This window comes from Rutidosis leptorrhynchoides, chromosome 9 (genome assembly GCF_046630445.1).
Source record: "Rutidosis leptorrhynchoides isolate AG116_Rl617_1_P2 chromosome 9, CSIRO_AGI_Rlap_v1, whole genome shotgun sequence".
Classification (NCBI taxonomy): Eukaryota; Viridiplantae; Streptophyta; class Magnoliopsida; order Asterales; family Asteraceae; genus Rutidosis; species Rutidosis leptorrhynchoides.
The window spans coordinates 255,529,950-255,551,131 of record NC_092341.1 but is presented as its reverse complement, the minus strand read 5'-3'; the positions used below and the strand labels follow the sequence as shown (position 1 = coordinate 255,551,131).

Genomic DNA, 21,182 nt, shown 5'->3' with positions numbered 1-21,182 from the left:
GGCTGCTTTTTGTGTTTTAAAACAATTCTTTTGATCAATTGAGATACAGCAAGGATTCAATTAAACTCTACCTACTACTATTTCTCAATGATAAATACGGAGTACATGTTGAAAGCAAGAAAAAAATATATCATACAACATTACTATACACATACAAATTAATTTAGTTACTGTTATTTTGTTTTCAAGTACTCTGTATAATTAGTTTCAAGGTTCAATATTTAGGTAGTTTTAAATATTAAGGGTGTATTGTTCGCGTGAAGGGTGTTGTTATTTGTAATTTTCTACCATTTGAAGTTAATGAAAGTGAAGAATTTTTAGTAAGTATATCTTGTTAAAATTATCGTTGTTATTATGTTTGCATATTTATATTTTTATGTTCATCCTAGTAACATGAGTAGCTAAATTTCCATAGTGTTTGCTTAGATGTAAAGCCCCTAGTGAAATGGATTGTTACTATTTGTAAAAGTTAAAATGTAACTTTAGTATTTTTAATATTGAGCATAGTTAAAAGAACCATTTTTATGTAATTAGGTATTTGACCCTTGCCACTTAATTTATTAAGTTTAAATAACGAAAGTTGTTTTTATTTATATAAATTAAGCTTCAACATTAAAAATGATCTAGACGAATTTATGGATAAGTTATTAACACCAATTTAGAAATAAACTTCGGTGGTTTGGGTAATATCAATAATTATATGACAGTGAAATTGTAAAAAGGGAAACCGTTACGATTTGGGTATTGGCGAAAGTCAAAACTAGGCTAGGTCTCAATTTAAATACTTAAGGAATAGTAGCTATCTAAAAAGAATCCGATGAAAATTAGATTTTATTTAGTTAGTCTTAACCTTATATTTATTCGAAAGAAAAATATAAAGTTTATTACTAAAACATTTTAAATAGGGCGTAAACTCAAAACAATCCATGGACCTAGGGGTGACACATTTAAGTAAACACTCCCATTTATCCCATTATTATTTCTTGTAAACGTATTATTATCATTATTTACGAATTATTATTTTAAAATATAAAAACAATACATAAAAACATTTAAATCCGTAACAGACTGTTTGTCACAGTTTATATATCATACGCGAATCGTGTATGGTATACGCGAAACGCGTATGCCTGTAAATCAAACTGTACGATCAGAATCACACAATTCGCGTAGGTTTTAAATTATACGCGATACGCGTATAAATACGCGAAACGCGTAAGGTAATAACGCGGCTACAGTATCAGTTAGGGTAAAATTAGGGTTTTAATTATTTTAATTATTATATTTAAGTTATTATTACATAATTTATATTACTTATTATAAAATACTTTAATACATGTTTTAACCTTATAATTAGTGTTAATTAAAAGTTTATAATTTATAATTAGTTTGTAATTAGTTAAATTACTATTCCTAATAATTTATATTAATATAATTAAAACTTGTCATTTAGTTAATTTAAATAAGTTTATATTATAATTACTCAAAACAAAATTCTAAACATATAGTTTTATTAAAAATTACTATTTTACTAATTACCATCTAGTAATATAATTAATGCATCATAATTAGCATAATTTCATTTAGTTCCTTTTTAAGTTATTTATTGTAATCTTGTAATTTTATTTATGAAGTAAATTAGTTAAGATTATTTTCTGTTACTGTTATATTATAAATTCCTAATCCAAAACCCCCTTTAATTAAGTTTGACATCAAAGACTATTAAAAACCATTAAACACTCCATCTCCCTGTGGAACGAATCGGATTTACCAATAAACTAAACTACATGAATAGGACTAGTTGCCTATATATGTGTGAAATCAACCTGAATTCAATAAAATACCACATATACAATAAATCAATTCGTGTAACAAAACAACTCAAATCCGTTCATAAATAAAGGTTACGATTCGCAACATTAGGTTCCCTTGTAGTTCGGGTTTGAGTTGGTGTTCGGATTGGGGTTTCCACCATTGTTGTTTCCTCTGAAACCCTCATGTCGTTTCACCAGGTTTTGATCATAGGTCCTTCCCCTGTTGTTATCCCATTTGCGATTCTCACTAATACCCGCTTCAGACTTAGCCTTCTCCTGTTCATCGATGATAATTTGATTCATTAAAGTATGCGCCATGCGCATCGCTTCTGGGACATTGGGTGGCTTGGACGAGGTGACGTTTCCCTTAATGCTCTTAGGAAGTCCCCAGAAGTACCTTTCCATTCGCTTGAATTCCGGGGTAACCATTGTCGGACACATCAGGGCTAGTTCCAAAAATCTCCTGTTGTAACCATCAAGGTCGTTCCCAACGGCCTTTAACTGCATGAATTCCATCTCCATCTTCTGGATCTCGGTCCTAGGGCAATATTCCTCAATCAGGGCCCCTTTGAACTCCTCCCATGGAGTAGCAAACGCCTCATCAATACCTTTCGCTTGAGCTAACGTGTTCCACCACGTTAGTGCGCCGTCAGATAGCGTGCACGAAGCAAACTTGGTCTTATTCTCCTCTGAACAGTTACTAACTCGAAACACAGATTCTAACTTCTCGAACCATCTAGTGAGACCAACCGGCCCCTCCGTTCCACTAAAGCTATGAGGTTTGCAGCTCTGAAACTCTTTGTACGTGCACCCATTACGAATGGGTTGAATAACCGGTGGCGGTGGCGGTGGAGCTTGGGGTTGCATTTCCGAAATGGCTGCGGCTACTTTTTCGGCAATCATCTCCTCGATTTGGGCTGCTGTAGGTGTTGATGTTGATCGTCAGTTGGCCATGGTGTTCTAAACAAAAATTTTGACTCAAGTCAAAATCCAGTATGCAAATAGTAATAATACAGTATATGGTAACCAACATGGAATCAACACATCACATGTTTATTAAGTAATGCAATCCAGGTACAAATACCACAGCATCATACAGTAACGTAAAATAGAACATCGTGCAAGAATTAAATAACTCAAAGTTCCATTCATTAATAATAATAAGTTGCATACATCTGTATAAGTTCGTACAATACATAAGTGAAACATAAAACTACAACTAGATTACATAATGAAATCTACTACAAAAGCCCTACGGTGAAGGTGGGTGCAGGATGTCCAATACGTGGGACATCTGGTCCTCGAGCTCAGTTACCCGAGCACGGAGGATCTCCACCTCCCTCATCAGTTCCTCGACCGAGGGGGAGGGTGGGGCAGGTGGTGCTGTCGGTACGGTTGGTGCTGGTGGAGCTGGTGGTGCTGACGGTCCGGCTCCAGAAGTAGAGGCTGCGAGGCGGTAAGGCTTACGGATGAAAGGATCAGGAGGGTACGGCACAAGCCGCTTACGGGCGGTAACCCTACGACGCCAACCATATGCGTCAGTGAATGCCCGACCTCTGTTGATCCCCGGAATAATGGTGCCATCGAAGCGGTACCGCTTCTTCGGCGGGGTGGAGGGTGGCTGAACAAGTGCATCAGGGTCCTCTTCGTCGGAGTCATCATCACTAGAGTTGTCTGTGGATGAGTCGTCGGATGAAGGATCATCGGAATCATGTGGGGGTGGTTGCACGGGTGGTTGAACTGGCTCTCCTCGAGCGGCCATCATCTCTCGGTATCTGGCGGGTTCGATCGGAATGAGAAGTCCATCAGGGGCGCGTCGGCACCAATGGCAATACCGGTTGCGGAACGGACCTTCCCCAAATTCTGCGGGAATCACAATCTCACCGGAGCGGGGCTGTGACCCCGAGGGTCCTGGGGCGGATGGAGCTGGAATCTCCGGAGGGTCCTGGGTTCCGTTAGTGGTAACCACTGGGGCTGGTACATGGCTGCTAGCTCTGAAAGTCGAAGCGCTGGGATCACTAGAGGATGTCACCAACGGGATCGGTGGGTCGACAACAGTGGCAGGTGAGGTAGCTGAAGTGTCTGAACTGCCCAAAATGATAGCAGGTGGAATATCCGACTTCTGAACAAGGAAAAATAAATTTTCCATGTCAGTAAGTCATAAAGCAAGCACGTATTAGGCCAACAGTCTAAATCATGTATAACAGTAAATAGCATGGCAATAACAGTAAATCGTACAGGAGTAGCATGCAATCGAAAGCAAGTAATATCATGCAGTAGTGAAATCATGTAGTAGCATACGGCATATAGCAGTAAAAGTAAGCAGCAGCATGCAGTAAGTTCAGCGGAAACAAGTAAACTAGCAAGTTGTAGATTAGTCCTATTAGTGAATCCTACTCGAGTTGGTCCAGACTCACTAATGCAAGCTAATTCCCTACAACCAATGCTCTGATACCAAATGTGATGCCCCGTACAAAACCATTGTGTACGAATCATCAACAACATGATCATTACAAGGTCAAACACTATATGCTATTTCAAAATACATTTGCATTCATGATAAAAGGTGACGTCATAATGAACGTCAAGTGTTTTACAACCAAAGTATGCTTCTATGAATGGAAGCAAAGATAATAGTACGTGACCAACAAATCATAGTTTCCAAAGTATTAAAGTTATGAATGCAAGATAAACAGTTCATGCAATGACATCTCTAAAGCAGCGGGTGTCTACAGCAAGACTAGTACACAGCGGAAGCGACCTTAAGCACCTGAGAAAAACATGCTTAAAAACGTCAACACAAAGGTTGGTGAGCTATAGTTTAAGTATAACAGTATGTAAGGTAGGCCACGAGATTTCAGTGCTACAAAGAGCGTTTCAAAACAGTATGATAAAGTATATGTTAACCGAGGGCACTTGGTAACTAACTTAACGTTTATACCCCCTGAAAGTACACTTGGCAAGTGCGTATGTTTACGAAGTATTAAACACCCGTTAAATGCTAGCGCTACTAGCCCGAGTGGGGATGTCAAACCCTATGGATCCATATCTAAGATTCGCGTTCACCGGTTCAAAAACCAATGACTAAACGTTACCGAGCTAAAGGGAAAGTTTATGGCATTGTATAACCCACACATATATAAAGTTTAAGTACTCATTCTTAGTATGTAAAACGTAAAATATTCATGTATTCTCAGTTCCCAAAATAGTTAAAGTAAAAAGGGAATGCTATAACTCACAATGATAAAGTAGCGGTAAAGTCGAGTCGGGAAATAAGCAAGTACGTAGGTCCGAAAAGTCCTCAACCTAAGTCAAATAGTACTAAGTCAGTAAATCATTCCAATAGGTTTAAAAGTATGCAAATAAGGTCTTAAGGGTCATCATCATTCATCATCAAACAAAAGGTGTAAAGTAAGTTTCGTTCATGAAAAGAGTTTTAAACAAAGGCTGAGTTCGGTCAGTCACCACGGCCTCTATACCTACTGAAATAAGGTGAGACCAGTGGCCATTGCTCTGTAAATGAGTCCTCTAGTTGTGGTAAAAATTCCAGAAGCAAACTCATCTTCGTTTGACCGTCGCGACGGTCTAAGTGCGAGTAGGTCAGAATTTTTTCAGCACAACGTTAAAAGACATAGTGACGATCGGAGGGCCATAAATCCTAAACCGTAACTCGGATTAAGACGAGTCCTAAATAAAAAGTTATCTAATCGAACAGATCTATCTGAAAATCATCTTTAAAGTAGCCCAGGTCATACAGGTCAGACACAGAATTAGTAAAACAGTAGGTCCGGTGGGTTCTTGGTGTTCGATGCTTATCACGGTTCTCATCCTTGATGCATATAGCTTCAAGTGTACAACTTGTTGATGTGTTTGCATCATCTTAACCAAGGTTTCACCATCATAACACTTGTGCAAGTCCAAGACATGTAGCACAACTCATTTAAGTGTTGCAAGTGTTTTGATGAACCAAAGTTACATCAAAGTCTTAGATTTAACACATACATGAACTATAAAAGTAATATTAACCAAGTTTTGACTATTATGACACAAGTGTAGGTCTAAGACATGTAGCACAACTTACTTAAGGGTTGTATGAAGTTTGATGAACCAAAGTTACATCAAGGTCTTAGATCTAACACATACATGAACTTTAAAACTAATAATATGTTACAAACTTGAAAGTAAACTTATGAAATCAAGATCTTGAGTTGTAGAACATAGTTCTTAGTTAGATCTTGAAGATCCTAGACTCAAAAGTCAAGATCTAACATAAGTGTACAAAGTTATAGTTAAAGAAAGCTTACTTACATGTTCTTGAACTTTCAAAGTTAACTTTAGTTCAAGAAAGTATGAGATCAAGACTAACTTGTAATACTTGACCATTTAAACTAACAAACATGAAATTAAAGTGCATAATACAAAGAAATAAACTAAATAAACAAGTAATAAGTTCATGGGTTTCATACTTTTAAAGATTCAAGCCTAAGTCTTGATCTTTAAGAAAGTAAACTTTTAAGTTTACAAACATGATTCACAAGTATGATTTTTACAACCATGAACTTACAATCTTTTAAAACAATAAAGGTGGAATCATAAACTAGTAAGTTTATGTTCTTGAGTGTTCCTGTATAAACAAGATGACATGGAGAATCAAACTAACAAGTTTGCTTCTTAGTAATTAGTAAGTAACAACAACAAGTAAATAACAACAACAAACTTCATGTAACTAAGTAACAAACATGAACAAGTATTAAACAACAAACAAAGATAATTAATTGATGATGAAGGGGTGAAATGTTACGGTTTTTGCAAGGGAAAAGAAGGAAGAAAAGCTCTTGTTACTTACAAGTATTGGAGAGAAAATGAGAGGGAAAGATGAGAGAAAAAGTTGCAAGTATGTGTGTGTGTGTGAGGAGTGAATTGAAGTAGTGAATGAAGTAGTATGAAAATTGAAAAAGAACTCCCTTGTTTGACAACCTAGGCTGACGGTTTTGGGGGGGAATCAAGAGGAAGAAGATTACACACTAGTCATTAGCATGTAAGGCTTAAAAGGTTGGTTACTAAGGGTGGTTGCATGGGAAGAACAAGTAACAAGATTCTATATGTGTTAAACCATCTAGTTAGGTTGAAAGTAATACTTACACATTAAGATGGGCTAACTAATTCTTTTAAGATGTAGGGTGGGCTTATAAGCCCAAAATCATGAGTCCATAACATTAATCAAGCCCAAGTTCAAGTAATTCTCAAGTAATCCAATTAAAGCCCAAGTAACTAACTAATAACCATAGTTAATTAAAATGATTAATAAAATCAATCATGAATGTAAATAATACTCGAAAATATCATTCGTGTAATGTACGTATGTCACAAAGACGTTTCGGGCATTTTAAAGTCAAGTATGATCAATCATGGTAACAAGTAAATGTAATAACATACATTCGTTAAATCACAAGTATTAATAATAACAATTATTAATAAATAAACGTTGGAAAATCCAGGGTCGTTACAAAAACCTCCTGTTGTGCCTCTTTTATTCGAGTATCAAGATTAGTATGAATAATCATGTTCATAGCTTTTACTCGAATAGGTTCTCTTTCCTTTCGACTCAAGGCATCGGCTACCACGTTCGCTTTCCCCGGGTGGTAACGGATTTCACAATCATAATCATTTAGCAGCTCAACCCATCTACGCTGCCTCATGTTTAGTTGCTTTTGATTTAAAATATGTTGGATATATATATATATATATATATATATATATATATATATATATATATATATATATATATATATATATATATATATATATATATATATATATATATATATATATATATACCTGAAAGAAGTTGTTTCTAGACATGGAATACCAATCTCTATTATCTCTGATCGTGATAGCAGATTTACTTCCAGATTCTGGAAGGCATTACACGAAGCGTTGGGAACTCGTCTAGATTTAAGTATTGCCTATCATCTACAAACTGATGGGCAGAGTGAAAGGATGATTCAGACACTCGAAGACATGCTACGAGCATGTGTTATTAATTTTGAAAGTAGTTGGGATCGACATCTACCGTTAGCTGAGTTTTCCTACAACAACAGCTATCATTCTAGTATTGAGGCGGCACCATTCGAAGCACTTTATGGTAGGAAGTGCAGGTCTCCGATTTGTTGGAGTGATGTGGGGGATAAACAGATTACATGTCCAGAAATTATCCAAGAAACCACCGATAAAATCATTCAGATTCAGCAACGATTGAAAACAGCCCGGAGTCGACAAAAGAGCTATGCGGATGTTAGAAGAAAACCTTTAGAGTTTGAGGAAGGTGATAAGGTTATGCTTAAGGTATCACCTTGGAAAGGTGTTATTCGTTTTGGAAAGCGGGGAAAATTGAGCTCAAGATACATTGGGCCATTCAAGATTGAAAAACGCATTGGGCCGGTGGCCTATCGACTTGAACTACCTCCACAATTAGAAAAGATTCACAACACCTTCCATGTTTCAAACCTAAAGAAATGCCTAGCTACCGAAGATCTAATTATTCCTTTAGACGAGATTAAAATTGACGAGAAACTAAATTTCGTCGAAGAACCCGTCGAAATTATGGATCGTGAGGTCAAACGACTCAAACAAAGTAAGATACCAATCGTTAAGGTTCGATGGAATGCTCGTAGAGGACCTGAATTTACTTGAGAATGAGAAGACCAAATGAAGCTGAAGTACCCACATTTGTTTCCCGATATCGCACGTTAACGAGGTACAATTCTAAATTTCGGGACGAAATTTAATTTAACGGGTGTGTAATGTAACGACCCGGATTTTTCTGCTAATATATAGAAGATTAATATTTACATAATTAATGTTTCCAACATGTTAAGCAATCAAACTCATTAAGATTTGGTTATTTGAAATGAATTTTATACAAATGTTTGGCCACCCAGTTTGTCTGACGATTCACGAACGTCATAACTCGAAATAATTATATAATGATGTATATATGGATATATATATATACTTATGATTTGATAAAATGATATTTAAGTATCTCATTAAATATAATAACAATTGGTTATGTACATAAAATGAGATTACTAACTTAAAGACTTCAAGATTATATACATATATATATAACGATTAACGTTATAATAACTTCTAAATTAAAATGTATGTATATGTATTGTATTAATATGTATTAATACACTTTTAAAGGACTTAAACATATATACTAACATACTTATACTCAACAAAGATAGCTATACTCATAATCTCATTCAATTCCATCAAGAATTCTATTCGTATGCATTCGGTATTTACACCCGTATCATACCCAGCTTCCATACTTAAATACTATGAGCATATACCAATATAAAATACCAATTATAGCCTCCTTAGCAGCCCTATGAGTCACAAGACAAGGATAAACATGATGGATACTTGTGGGAACCAACATTTAACTTCTAGTTTGCATTATTATGCTATATTCCAAATTTTGATAAAGTCTCTTAACCATATGCATGAACCACGAATTTTAACACTCTTTTTACTCATTCATATCAGCTATTTAACTTATCTTCACTCTCATAATACTCACACACAAGAACTCCAAGTATTCTCTCCATTTCTTACTCTTTAAACACTCTTTAAACACACATACTTCAAGTACTAGAAAATCTTCATTCACTTTGATCATAAACTAGCTTCAAGAACACTTTGTTAACTCATCTACTCTTCTTTATCAAAGTAAGAATCATATATAAGCTTTGGTTCAATTCATATATTTATAACTATCTTAATTCAAGATAGAAATCTTATTCGAACTTTTGTTCATTCTATGATTCCACTCCAAGGATTACAAGTCATCAAGGATATCTTTGATCACAAGATTATCATCTTATTTTCTCAGCAACTTTGTTCATTTAATTTGAGGTAGTCACCTTATTCATAATCTTTTTCGATTCATATCCATATAGCTATCTTATTATGAGGTTATAACTTACAACAACTAGAACATAGTTTAGTTAATTCTAAACGTGTTCGCAAACAAATTTAATCCTTCTAACTTAACTTTTAAAATACTTCAACACATGTATTATGACAGTATGTCAAGCTAACATAAGGATATAAAACTTATAAACACGAAGAACACCTTAAAATCGAATATACGCCGTCTTAGTCGAACGGGGGCTGTTTCGGGTTTAATTTTAAAAACCTATCTTAAACTTTGAATTAAAAGATTTCCTTTGGTGAAAAATCTTATTTTATATGGATATAAAATATATCCAAAATCCATGGTTAAACTCTAATTGGAAGTATGTTTTTCAAAAAGGTCATCAAGATGTCGTTCTTACGACGGATATGACTATCTTCTTGTATTTGACACCCAAGTTGTATTTTCAACTATAAACATATACTTTTTCTGTTTAGATTAATAAATAACGGTTCAATACAAAACCATGGCAAGTCGAATCACTCAAAATAGATTTGTAACGAAGAAATTATGGGTAAAACAAAATTGAATATTTTTGTTTGTTTTTAGCTACGGTTTTGATTAATAAAAATGGATGCTAACCTTATCCTAGCTAACTTACCTTGTATCCTACATGTATTTATACATGTCTTGTTCCCGAACTTATGAAAATACAATTTATAATAGTCGTGATTAAGTTCTACGACAATATATTATAGTCTTAATAAAGATCATAAGGCACCATATATATATATATATATATATATATATATATATATATATATATATATATATATATATATATATATATATATATACATATATACATATATATATATACATATATATATACATATATATATATATATGACTTGATCACCGTGGATCCGTATACAGCGTTTTGACATATCATTTTGATTTCTTCTATATATATTATTGGAACGAACTATAAGACACCATTGGCAGTAATTTCGAGTTAGCTGTGGGTCGAAGTGGATTCCAAAATATTATATACTTTGAGTTGTGATCGAGCCTGAGACATGTATACAATGGGTCGCGGATTGCTTCAGAAAATATACATATTATGTGTCTTATTATATTAAGACAATATATTATAGTGTTAGTGAATTCTAACACAATATACGCATTTATATTTATATATATATTCATACTGTTGGACTATTGGACTACGAACGTTGGACTACTAACAATGGACAATTAAAATTATCACAAGTATCATAAGTATGGAATATTAATTATATATATATATATATATCTTGACACAAGAATATTATTATTAGGTTCGTGAATTTGTCAAAGGCCAAGTCTTACCACCATCTATTCGGAAATCATCACAAGTGAGTTATAGTCCCATTTTTACTATCTAAATTATTTTGGGATGAGAATACATGCAAAATTTATAAATGTTTTACAAAATAAGCACAAGTTCATGGAACTACATTCTACGATTGTTTTGTTATACCGGATATCTGTACTTATTATTATTATGCTTGGTAACCTAAGAATTAGTGAAAAACACTAATTGACGCGAATCCTAAAGGTAGATCTACGGGCACCAACCACCCCCATTTTCGAATAGTGGAAATGCTTTAGTACTTCGAAGGGTTCTTGTCATACATTTGAATAGTGGAATGTATGATGCCAGATATCTTAAGCGCTCTATGTTAAGGTCGGTTACCAGGCGACTCATTGTATGAATGATTTTTGCAGTTGTAATGATCCTGCGCATTTAATTAAATGAAATCTTGTGGCTTATTAAATATTATGATTATTATATAGAAATTAAACCTATGACTCACCAACATTTTTGTTGACGTCTTAAGCATGTTTAATCTCAGGTGAATATTAAAAACGCTTCCGCTGTCGTATGCCAACCCAAGGTCAAGATTTGGAGTCGGCATAATTGTTTATATTGTTTAAACTTGCATTCGGAGTATTTGTTGTAATATATTTGATCATATTGTAATGGGTTGTGTAAAAACTTATTTATTTGAGGAGATTGTCTTTGATAGACAATCTAAATTATGTCATTAAGACCTTTATTCAATAATAAAGGTTATGGTTGTTTTTTTTTTTTTAAAAAAACGAATGCAAGATTTGAAAAACGTCTCATATAGAGGTCAAAACCTCGCAAAGAAACCAATTAATATGAAACGTTTATAATTAATATGAACGGGGCATTTCACATTGAGAGTATTTTTTCTCTTAAAGATAATGCCAACGACATAGAATGTGGAGAGGTGATACAAAGGTCTTTCATGGAGTCCAACGATGGGGTTCTTCCGGTGCCGATCATATTGGTTTTTTTCAACAATTTAAGGATCAAGGAATGGCTTGGGTTCTCGGGAAACGTATTGAGAGTTCCTCGTCTAATGTTGTTTCATACAATTTCGAATCCCGTGGTGGCAAAGGGATTCGTATCGACAAAATTGATGGTTTCACAAATCGACCGGACAAGAGGTATGGTAACAAGCCTTCTTAATTCGGTTATTTTTCGTTTTATGTCTTTGTTTTTGTTATTTATAATTGTTTTTTCAAATAGCATTTGTTAGATTGGTAGTTTGTATTTGTTTAGGTTTTGGAAGTCAAGGTTTGGCTCGGTTGGAGTGAATGTCGACTTGTGACGTTTACTAGTTTCGAGCCTTCCCAGTCTCTTGTCTTTTTGTACGTTTTATTTAGGATCTTCATTTTTCGATGAAGATCTCATCTATATAGTTTTCGTTTTTTTGCCAAAAAAAAAAAAAAAAAAAAAAAAAAAAAAAAAAAAAACCTACTACTGAGTTACATACTTACATGTCATTCATGAATTATTTTTAAATAAAATGTAAACTTATTAGATTGATAAATATACATATTTTGTAAACAAATGTAAATCATATCATATATATCATTAATAAATTCACTTTAATGTTGTTTTTTATAGAAAGATATAAATATTCTTTAGATATTTAAATTTAAGAGAAACATTCTCACACATCACTTTTTGAATCATGTACATTTTTGTCTTATAAATTTACAGTTATGTGCTAAATAATCGAATTTATATTATTATTATTATTATAAGTATAATTAAAGATAAAATATATAATTATGTGGAAAAAAAAAGTGGTGTGATTAACTGAGAATCACCTCCTTTAATTTAATATATTTTCATAAAATAAACTGGTAACCTAGTCACCCCTGATAAATGGGTCAAATTGCAACCAACAAACCTAACTGCCATCCAACGTTTTGACGCATGAGTCTTGCTTCTACCCCCTTTCCGCTTACCAATTTTCTTATGATATCTTTTGTTTAATTATTTAATTCAATGCGTAATTTTCTATTCCTTTTCATTCTATTTAAAACCATGCTCTAACAAAAGGCGATTTTATTTCAAGAATCTTGGATATGGAGACATCTCGTCAGGAAACACCATCTTTCTCTCAAACCGAAATTAATTGGGACAAGTAAGAATTTCAATTTTGTATTTTAATTTATCTTTTTAAAGTAACATATTGAATATTGATAATGAATATGAAACTTGTTCCCCATATGTTGGAAAAAAAGAAAAAGAAAAATAGTGCTTGCATTTTTATGCTGAACAAGATCTATACCAGTGGTTCGGGCCTGGGTTCCTTGCAAGAGGTCTCAGGTTCGAATCCTGTCTATGACGAATATTTAGTGATGGCGAGGGAAGGGTTGGAAACAGCCAAATCCTGCCGGGCTGCGTACATCAGAGTATGGGGTTGGATTACTCGACCTCACTGGTAACCCGAATAGGGAAAACCTTCTACCTTTTTAAGATCTATACATGTATCTCCAAGATTAGCATGATGTTGCAACAAAGTGATCGATATATGCATTTACAAAGAGGTAAATAACTAAATATTATAGGCGCCTCTAAGATTTAGACCCCTTTTCCAAATACACTAGCCCAAAAAAAAAAAAATTAAGCAATAAAGATAAGCATCAAGTTAGTTTGAATAGCCAGCACCCTATTTGAATCTCGAAAATTTTGCTTATATATCATAGGATCAGGTTTATTATATGTTGATATTAAGCGCTACAATAATGGAAATAACCTTCATTTAACCAGATAGAAGTTGTTTGCATTGTTATAAAAAGAATACGATAAAAGTAGTTTGCTTGTAATTGTAAACGAGCTCAAGAATCTTTACAGAATCTATACATAATGAATATTGTTGTAGGAGCCATGGCAGTAAAAAAACCTCGATTAACTTCCGGTTACTCCTCTTTAAGAACATGCCGATACAATTTTTCAAAATCCGTTTAATTAATCGGTCAGCGTCAGTTAATGGGTCAAAATCGGATTTGTTGTCAAAGTCAAAATTGGTCAATATTTTAATACGAATATAGTTTAGAATTTTCTGAGTTTTGAACAAATGAACGATTATGTTTATGTTTTTAGGGTAAAGCGTGATACAATAAGCATAACTTTTGGTACATGATCCAAAATCTGTTGCTACTATAACCATCTATCTTTATCATACTTGTAATATTTCGTTACTGAAATGTAGATTTAATTTAATGTTGGTTTTTAATTTTTTAATTTTTTTTTATTTTTTTGTTATGCAGGCTTGATAAAACAAAGTTTTATGTGGTAGGGGCCGGGATATTTTCGGGTCTTACGGTAGGACTGTACCCTATATTTGTTGTAAAGACGAGGATGCAGGTTGCTACAAAGAACTCGTTGGAAAAAAGTGCGTATGCTATTGCTCGGGGATTACTAAGAACAGACGGCATCCCCGGTTTATACAAAGGTTTTGGGACGGTAATCATGGGCGCAATTCCTGCAAGGGTTTTATTTCTTACTGTATTAGAGACAACAAAGGTGGCTGCTTTCAAGGTGGTTGAACCGTTGAAAATTTCAGATCCTACGAAGGCTGCTTTAGCTAACGGATTTGCTGGCATGACAACTGCCATTTTATCTCAAAGTGTTTTTGTCCCTATTGATGTGGTTTGATTTCTATATCCCCTTCAATTTGCCTTTATTTATTTATATATATGGGTAGGTTCTAATGAGAACCACAAAAAAGTACAGAACTGCGAGAACTTTTGAATACGTGGTTTTTATACATATAAACAGTGTTGTAAACGACGTCCGTTGCGACGTTTTGGTGACTACCCCGTCTCAACCCCATCCCGTCGTCTAATAAGTCGGTCAATGGACAAAAGTTGGGTCAAATGGGGGAAAGGTCGGGTCAACGCCGGTCAAAAGTCAAAAATTCGGTTTAAATCGGTCAAATCGATCAAAATTGACGTAGTTTAGTGTTACTTTTTTGTATTATGTTAACAATAATAACGATTATAGGTACAAACTAGTCAACGAAAGTTTTTTGGCTTTGAAATATGTGTATATATATTTTTATATATAAAAGTCAACGTCAGTCAACATCCGTCTCGACCCTGTCTTGATGTTTTAAGGTCCCGACCCCGTTTTGCGTGTTTTTCAACCTTGCATAAATGCAACAAATTACATATTAATGTTACTTAATGATAATGTAATTGACAAACAAACGTTAAAACCACAAATTACTTGTTAAACTGTAATTTATATGAAATGTTTACATGTTCAAAAACAAATCTGTACATGTGAATAAAATTATATATTTGATTTTAAATGTTAATCAATGTTTTTCTTAAACTTTATTATGCTTAATCAACATCTACATCAACATTTATATGCGAATGAATCTAAAATCCTTACAAATTAGAAGTTCTCATAGTCTCTACTTTTTTTTTTTGTTCTCGTTTGAACTTTTGACTATATATATAGTCAAAGATGTAAGTGTCTGTCTGTGTGGATGTTCTAAATAATGGAAGTCAACAGATTAGTCAAAGATTGATGGTTCAAGGATATTCAGGCCATACAAGCTATAACGGTGGGCTGGATGTTGCTCGTAAAGTTTTGAAACAAGATGGTATCCGAGGACTATACAGAGGATTCGGTTTATCGTTAATGACCTCTACCCCTTCTAGTGCCGTTTGGTGGGCCACCTATGGTTCCAGTCAACGCGTTATATGGAGGTAAGGAATTTATTTACTTATGACAATTGCAGTGTCTTTCATTTTATTTATTTATTTATTATTATTATTATTTTTTTTGGATTATGTGAAAGTTAGTGTATAATGTAGGCTTTTAGGTCACGGAAATTATAGTAACGGATCTGGTCCAAGCCAAGGGACTACAGTTTTAGTTCAAGGTGCGGGAGGAATTTGTGCTGGCGCTGCAGCTTCTGTTATCACAACTCCACTCGACACTATAAAGACTCGACTACAGGTACAATTTGGGTTCAGTTTTTTTTATATCGTAATCGGGTCAATGAAAAGCTGTAGGTAAAAGGGGAACATGTCAATTGGTCAAATGGACTGAAAGTTGCCTCATAATCTATTTTACATGAATACAACTTTATAAAGTAATTTTTTTATGTTAATAAAATGTATTTACTAATAAAAATCAATGAATTTTATTTTATTTAATTTTTTTTTTTTTTTTGTATGATATGTGATAAAATGAAATGTGTTTTGCAAACCAACCCGACCTAACCCACTTAAATAGACGACTTGTGTTAATCATAACCAGCTTGACCCATACCCAACCTGCATGACTGCCCAACTTGCTACCTCTATCCTAAAAACCATGCATAATGTAGCCCTTAATCTTTGACTAAATCCAATGAAGGCGAATGGGTCGTGAGGCCTTGATTACCATAGAGTTATAACCTACCATTAATAAGTTACCAGTTCCTATTTGATTTTCATCAGTCTTTAAACTTTATGCTCCTTAATATGTTGTGTACAAGGTAATGGAACACGAAAAACGACCGTCTACTCGCGAAGTTATCAAAAAATTGATCGCTGATGATGGCTGGAAAGGTTTCTACAGAGGAATTGGTCCGAGGTTTTTTAGCATGTCAGCATTTGGAACATCAATGATAATCTCATACGAATATTTGAGTACGTAGTCTTCCTCCTCTAATGCATGTTCATTTCATTTTAGTATTAATTTGAGTCCACGAGATTCGTTAACAGAGATTAGAAGAGTATTTTAGATTATCTTACTACTAATATGCTGATTCAAATATTGCAATGGGACAGGAGTATTATATAATCTAGTTTTTTTGATATGGTATGATATGATATGTTTCTTTCGTATTGTACTCATTTGCTAACGTTTATTGTACTCATTTGCTAACGTTTATCCTTTTTTCTTGTTTTTATGTAGAGCGGATATCTGCTCGGGATTAGTAGACGAGTCCACCGCTTATCTACATTCGCTAAAGCTGTTTGTGCAATTGAGTAGAACTACATCACATGAAAGAAACTGTATAATCTGTATATCATTCTTTTAACCATTCTTTACTTAATAAATTCAAATATGTTGTGTATCAATTTAGAATAATAATTTTAAGTACAGCTTTTCAATTTCAATTTCATAGCCATAGTTTTTAGCTTCTTTTAATTTTGCTCTTGAAGCTTTAATGCATGTAATCTGTAATCAATTTGTTGGTTGGTTTAAAAAAATAACCGATCCATTGACAATTAGTTATACTAATGATACGCATACCCGATCAGCTCGTGTAGCGCATCAAATAGCATCACCATTTGAGCTATGAGCGATGCGCAAAAGGGGTAAGCGCTCAAGTCACAGGCCTGGCGCACATCCCATGCTAGCGCCAAGGTGACGTGAACATGTCAGGCGATGCTGTAGCTGGCAGAAGGCACCTGATAGACAAGAAGTCAAGTCCGACAAGAACACTTTTTACTTTTGTCGGGTCAGCTCACTCAAAGGCATACTATTGGCAGGCTACGATCCTTTTAACCTTATTATGTGGCGATAAAAGACAAGAAGGATTGCCCTATAAATAACGGACTTCATTCACAGCAGAAAAGCATTGAACATTCACTTCACATACACACATACACTGTTGTTAACAGGAGCGCTTATTACATAGCGCCGTTCTACCCGCTCTACCGGACTCAAAAGCATTCCACTAGATATTCTTGATATACATGTAACATTCTATGAACATAAACCCTAAAACCCAGCACGAGTCATCACCAACCGGATAACCTGTCGATGGTTGGTCTATGCTTAACCACCCCTGCAGATATCCTCATCTCGTGAGGGGCTATTCACGGTACTCTGGACCGGAGAGTTAAACCCAATTGACCCTTAAATCTCCCTTCTTTGATGTCAAGCATGGACCGGACCTGACCCGATTATTCTATGTCTGATCATTTTGCGCCATCCGTGGGACACACAAGTTAAAAGATTTTGATTTGATCTTTTTTCTATATGTCGCCTAACAACTCGCTTGTTTCTTTTTAATACAGGGTCGGGTGTTGAAATGACTAGCAAGCCAGAAGTACCAAAGCCTGTGCAAGCGCGAGCTACCTCGCCCACGGGACCGAAGCCCGCTGCTAAAGGGCCTGCAGGAACCTCTAAGAATGCGCCACCAAGGGGCGCTCAGGTGTCTCCCTTGGGCGCGCCCACATCTCCTTTAAGACCCCGGAAGCGATCAGGCCGATACCATGGGCCTCGAACACCACAAGCATGGGGTTCATGAAATGTCCCGTTCTTATTGATTAAAAACGTTCCATATTAATTGATTTCGTTGCGAGGTTTTGACCTCTATATGAGACGTTTTTCAAAGACTGCATTCATTTTAAAACAAACCATAACCTTTATTTCATCAATAAAGGTTTAAAAAGCTTTACGTAGATTATCAAATAATGATAATCTAAAATATCCTGTTTACACACGACCATTACATAATGGTTTACAATACAAATATGTTACAACAAAATAAGTTTCTTGAATGCAGTTTTTACACAATATCATACAAGCATGGACTCCAAATCTCGTCCTTATTTAAGTATGCGACAGCGGAAGCTCTTAATAATCACCTGAGAATAAACATGCTTAAAACGTCAACAAAAAAATGTTGGTGAGTTATAGGTTTAACCTATATATATCAAATCGTAACAATAGACCACAAGATTTCATATTTCAATACACATCCCATACATAGAGATAAAAATCATTCATATGGTGAACCCCTGGTAACCGACATTAACAAGATGCATATATAAGAATATCCCCATCATTCCGGGACACCCTTCGGATATGATATAAATTTCGAAGTACTAAAGCATCCGGTACTTTGGATGGGGTTTGTTAGGCCCAATAGATCTATCTTTAGGATTCGCGTCAATTAGGGTGTCTGTTCCCTAATTCTTAGATTACCAGACTTAATAAAAAGGGGCATATTCGATTTCGATAATTCAACCATAGAATGTAGTTTCACGTACTTGTGTCTATTTTGTAAATCATTTATAAAACCTGCATGTATTCTCATCCCAAAAATATTAGATTTTAAAAGTGGGACTATAACTCACTTTCACAGATTTTTACTTCGTCGAGAAGTAAGACTTGGCCACTGTTGATTCACGAACCTATAACAATATATACATGTATATTAAAGTATGTTCAAAATATATTTACAACACTTTTAATATATTTTGATGTTTTAAGTTTATTAAGTCAGCTGTCCTCGTTAGTAACCTGCAACTAGTTGTCCACAGTTAGATGTACAGAAATAAATCGATAAATATTATCTTGAATCAATCCACGACCCAGTGTATACGTATCTCAGTATTGATCACAACTCAAACTATATATATTTTGGAATCAACCTCAACCCTGTATAGCTAACTCCAACATTCACATATAGAGTGTCTATGGTTGTTCCGAAATATATATAGATGTGTCGACATGATAGGTCGAAACATTGTATACGTGTCTATGGTATCTCAAGATTACATAATATACAATACAAGTTGATTAAGTTATGGTTGGAATAGATTTGTTACCAATTTTCACGTAGCTAAAATGAGAAAAATTATCCAATCTTGTTTTACCCATAACTTCTTCATTTTAAATCCGTTTTAAGTGAATCAAATTGCTATGGTTTCATATTGAACTCTATTTTATGAATCTAAACAGAAAAAGTATAGGTTTATAGTCAGAAAAATAAGTTACAAGTCATTTTTGTAAAGGTAGTCATTTCAGTCGAAAGAACGACGTCTAGATGACCATTTTAGAAAACATACTTCCACTTTGAGTTTAACCATAATTTTTGGATATAGTTTCATGTTCATAATAAAAATCATTTTCTCAGAATAACAACTTTTAAATCAAAGTTTATCATAGTTTTTAATTAACTAACCCAAAACAGCCCGCGGTGTTACTACGACGGCGTAAATCCGGTTTTACGGTGTTTTTCGTGTTTCCAGGTTTTAAATCATTAAGTTAGCATATCATATAGATATAGAACATGTGTTTAGTTAATTTTAAAAGTCAAGTTAGAAGGATTAAATTTTGTTTGCGAACAAGTTTAGAATTAACTAAACTATGTTCTAGTGATTACGAGTTTAAACCTTCGAATAAGATAGTTTTATATATATGAATCGAATGATGTTATGAACATCATTACTACCTCAAGTTTAGTAGGTAAACCTACTGGAAGTAACAAGAAATGATCTAGCTTCAAAGGATCTTGGATGGCTTGAAAGTTCTTGAAGTAGGATCATGACACAAAAACAAGGTCAAGTAAGATTTTTACTCGAATTAAGATAGTTTATAGTTATAGAAATTGAATCAAAGTTTGAATATGAATATTACCTTGAATAAGAAAGATAACCTACTGTATATAACAAAGGTTTCTTGATCTTAGATGATTACTTGGAATGGATTAGAAAGCTTGGAAGTAAATTAGTAAACTTGAAGGGATTTTTGAAGTGTTCTTGAAGTGTTCTTCCTATGATGATTATAGCTTGATTCTTGAAGTGATTTTTGATGAAGATGATGATTAACTACTGGAAAAATACATTCATAATAGTGTGGGTGTGTTGAGAGAGAATTAGAAAGAGAATTGGAAGTGAAATGGAGTGAATGATGAGTGGTAATTGGTGAGTGGTGAGTGGGGTTAAAAGGAGTTCTAGTTAGTTGACTAGCTCATGGTAGAAATTAAAATTGATTAGTCATACATGACATAATCAAGAGTGGAATCGTATATACCCATAGTAAGTACGTTTTGAAGCTGTGTATAATACGGGTAAGAATACGACTAGAATTCTTGATGAAAGAAAAGAATGGGAAAGTAACTGTAACCATTTTCGTTAAGTATGAGTGTTTTGATATATGTCTTGAAGTCTTCCAAAAGTATTTTAATACATCTAAATACACTACATGTATATACATTTTAACTGAGTCGTTAAGTCATCGTTAGTCGTTACATGTAAGTGTTGTTTTGAAACCTTTAAGTTAACGATCTCAACTAATGTTGTTAACCCATTGTTTATTATATCTAATG

General features: G+C 34.2%; 1 protein-coding gene across 1 annotated transcript; it reads left to right on the top strand.

The window, feature by feature from the left end:
* The first annotated feature begins 13,000 nt into the window (after window positions 1-13,000).
* LOC139866670 (uncharacterized) lies at window positions 13,001-17,240 on the top strand. The gene is made up of 6 exons (XM_071854961.1): window positions 13,001-13,250; window positions 14,380-14,761; window positions 15,635-15,831; window positions 15,940-16,084; window positions 16,608-16,761; window positions 17,030-17,240. Exons 1-6 carry the CDS (start codon window positions 13,192-13,194, stop codon window positions 17,050-17,052), a joined length of 960 nt encoding a protein of 319 aa, XP_071711062.1. The 5' UTR covers window positions 13,001-13,191; the 3' UTR covers window positions 17,053-17,240.
* Window positions 17,241-21,182: the final 3,942 nt, after the last annotated feature.

Coding starts and splice junctions, on each gene's coding strand:
- LOC139866670 (XM_071854961.1), top strand. CDS start 13,192: ATGGAGACATCTCGTCAGGAAACACCATCTTTCTCTCAAACCGAAATT. Junction 14,762..15,634: donor TTTTTGTCCCTATTGATGTG/GTTTGATTTCTA, acceptor GGAAGTCAACAG/ATTAGTCAAAGATTGATGGT. Junction 16,762..17,029: donor AATCTCATACGAATATTTGA/GTACGTAGTCTT, acceptor GTTTTTATGTAG/AGCGGATATCTGCTCGGGAT.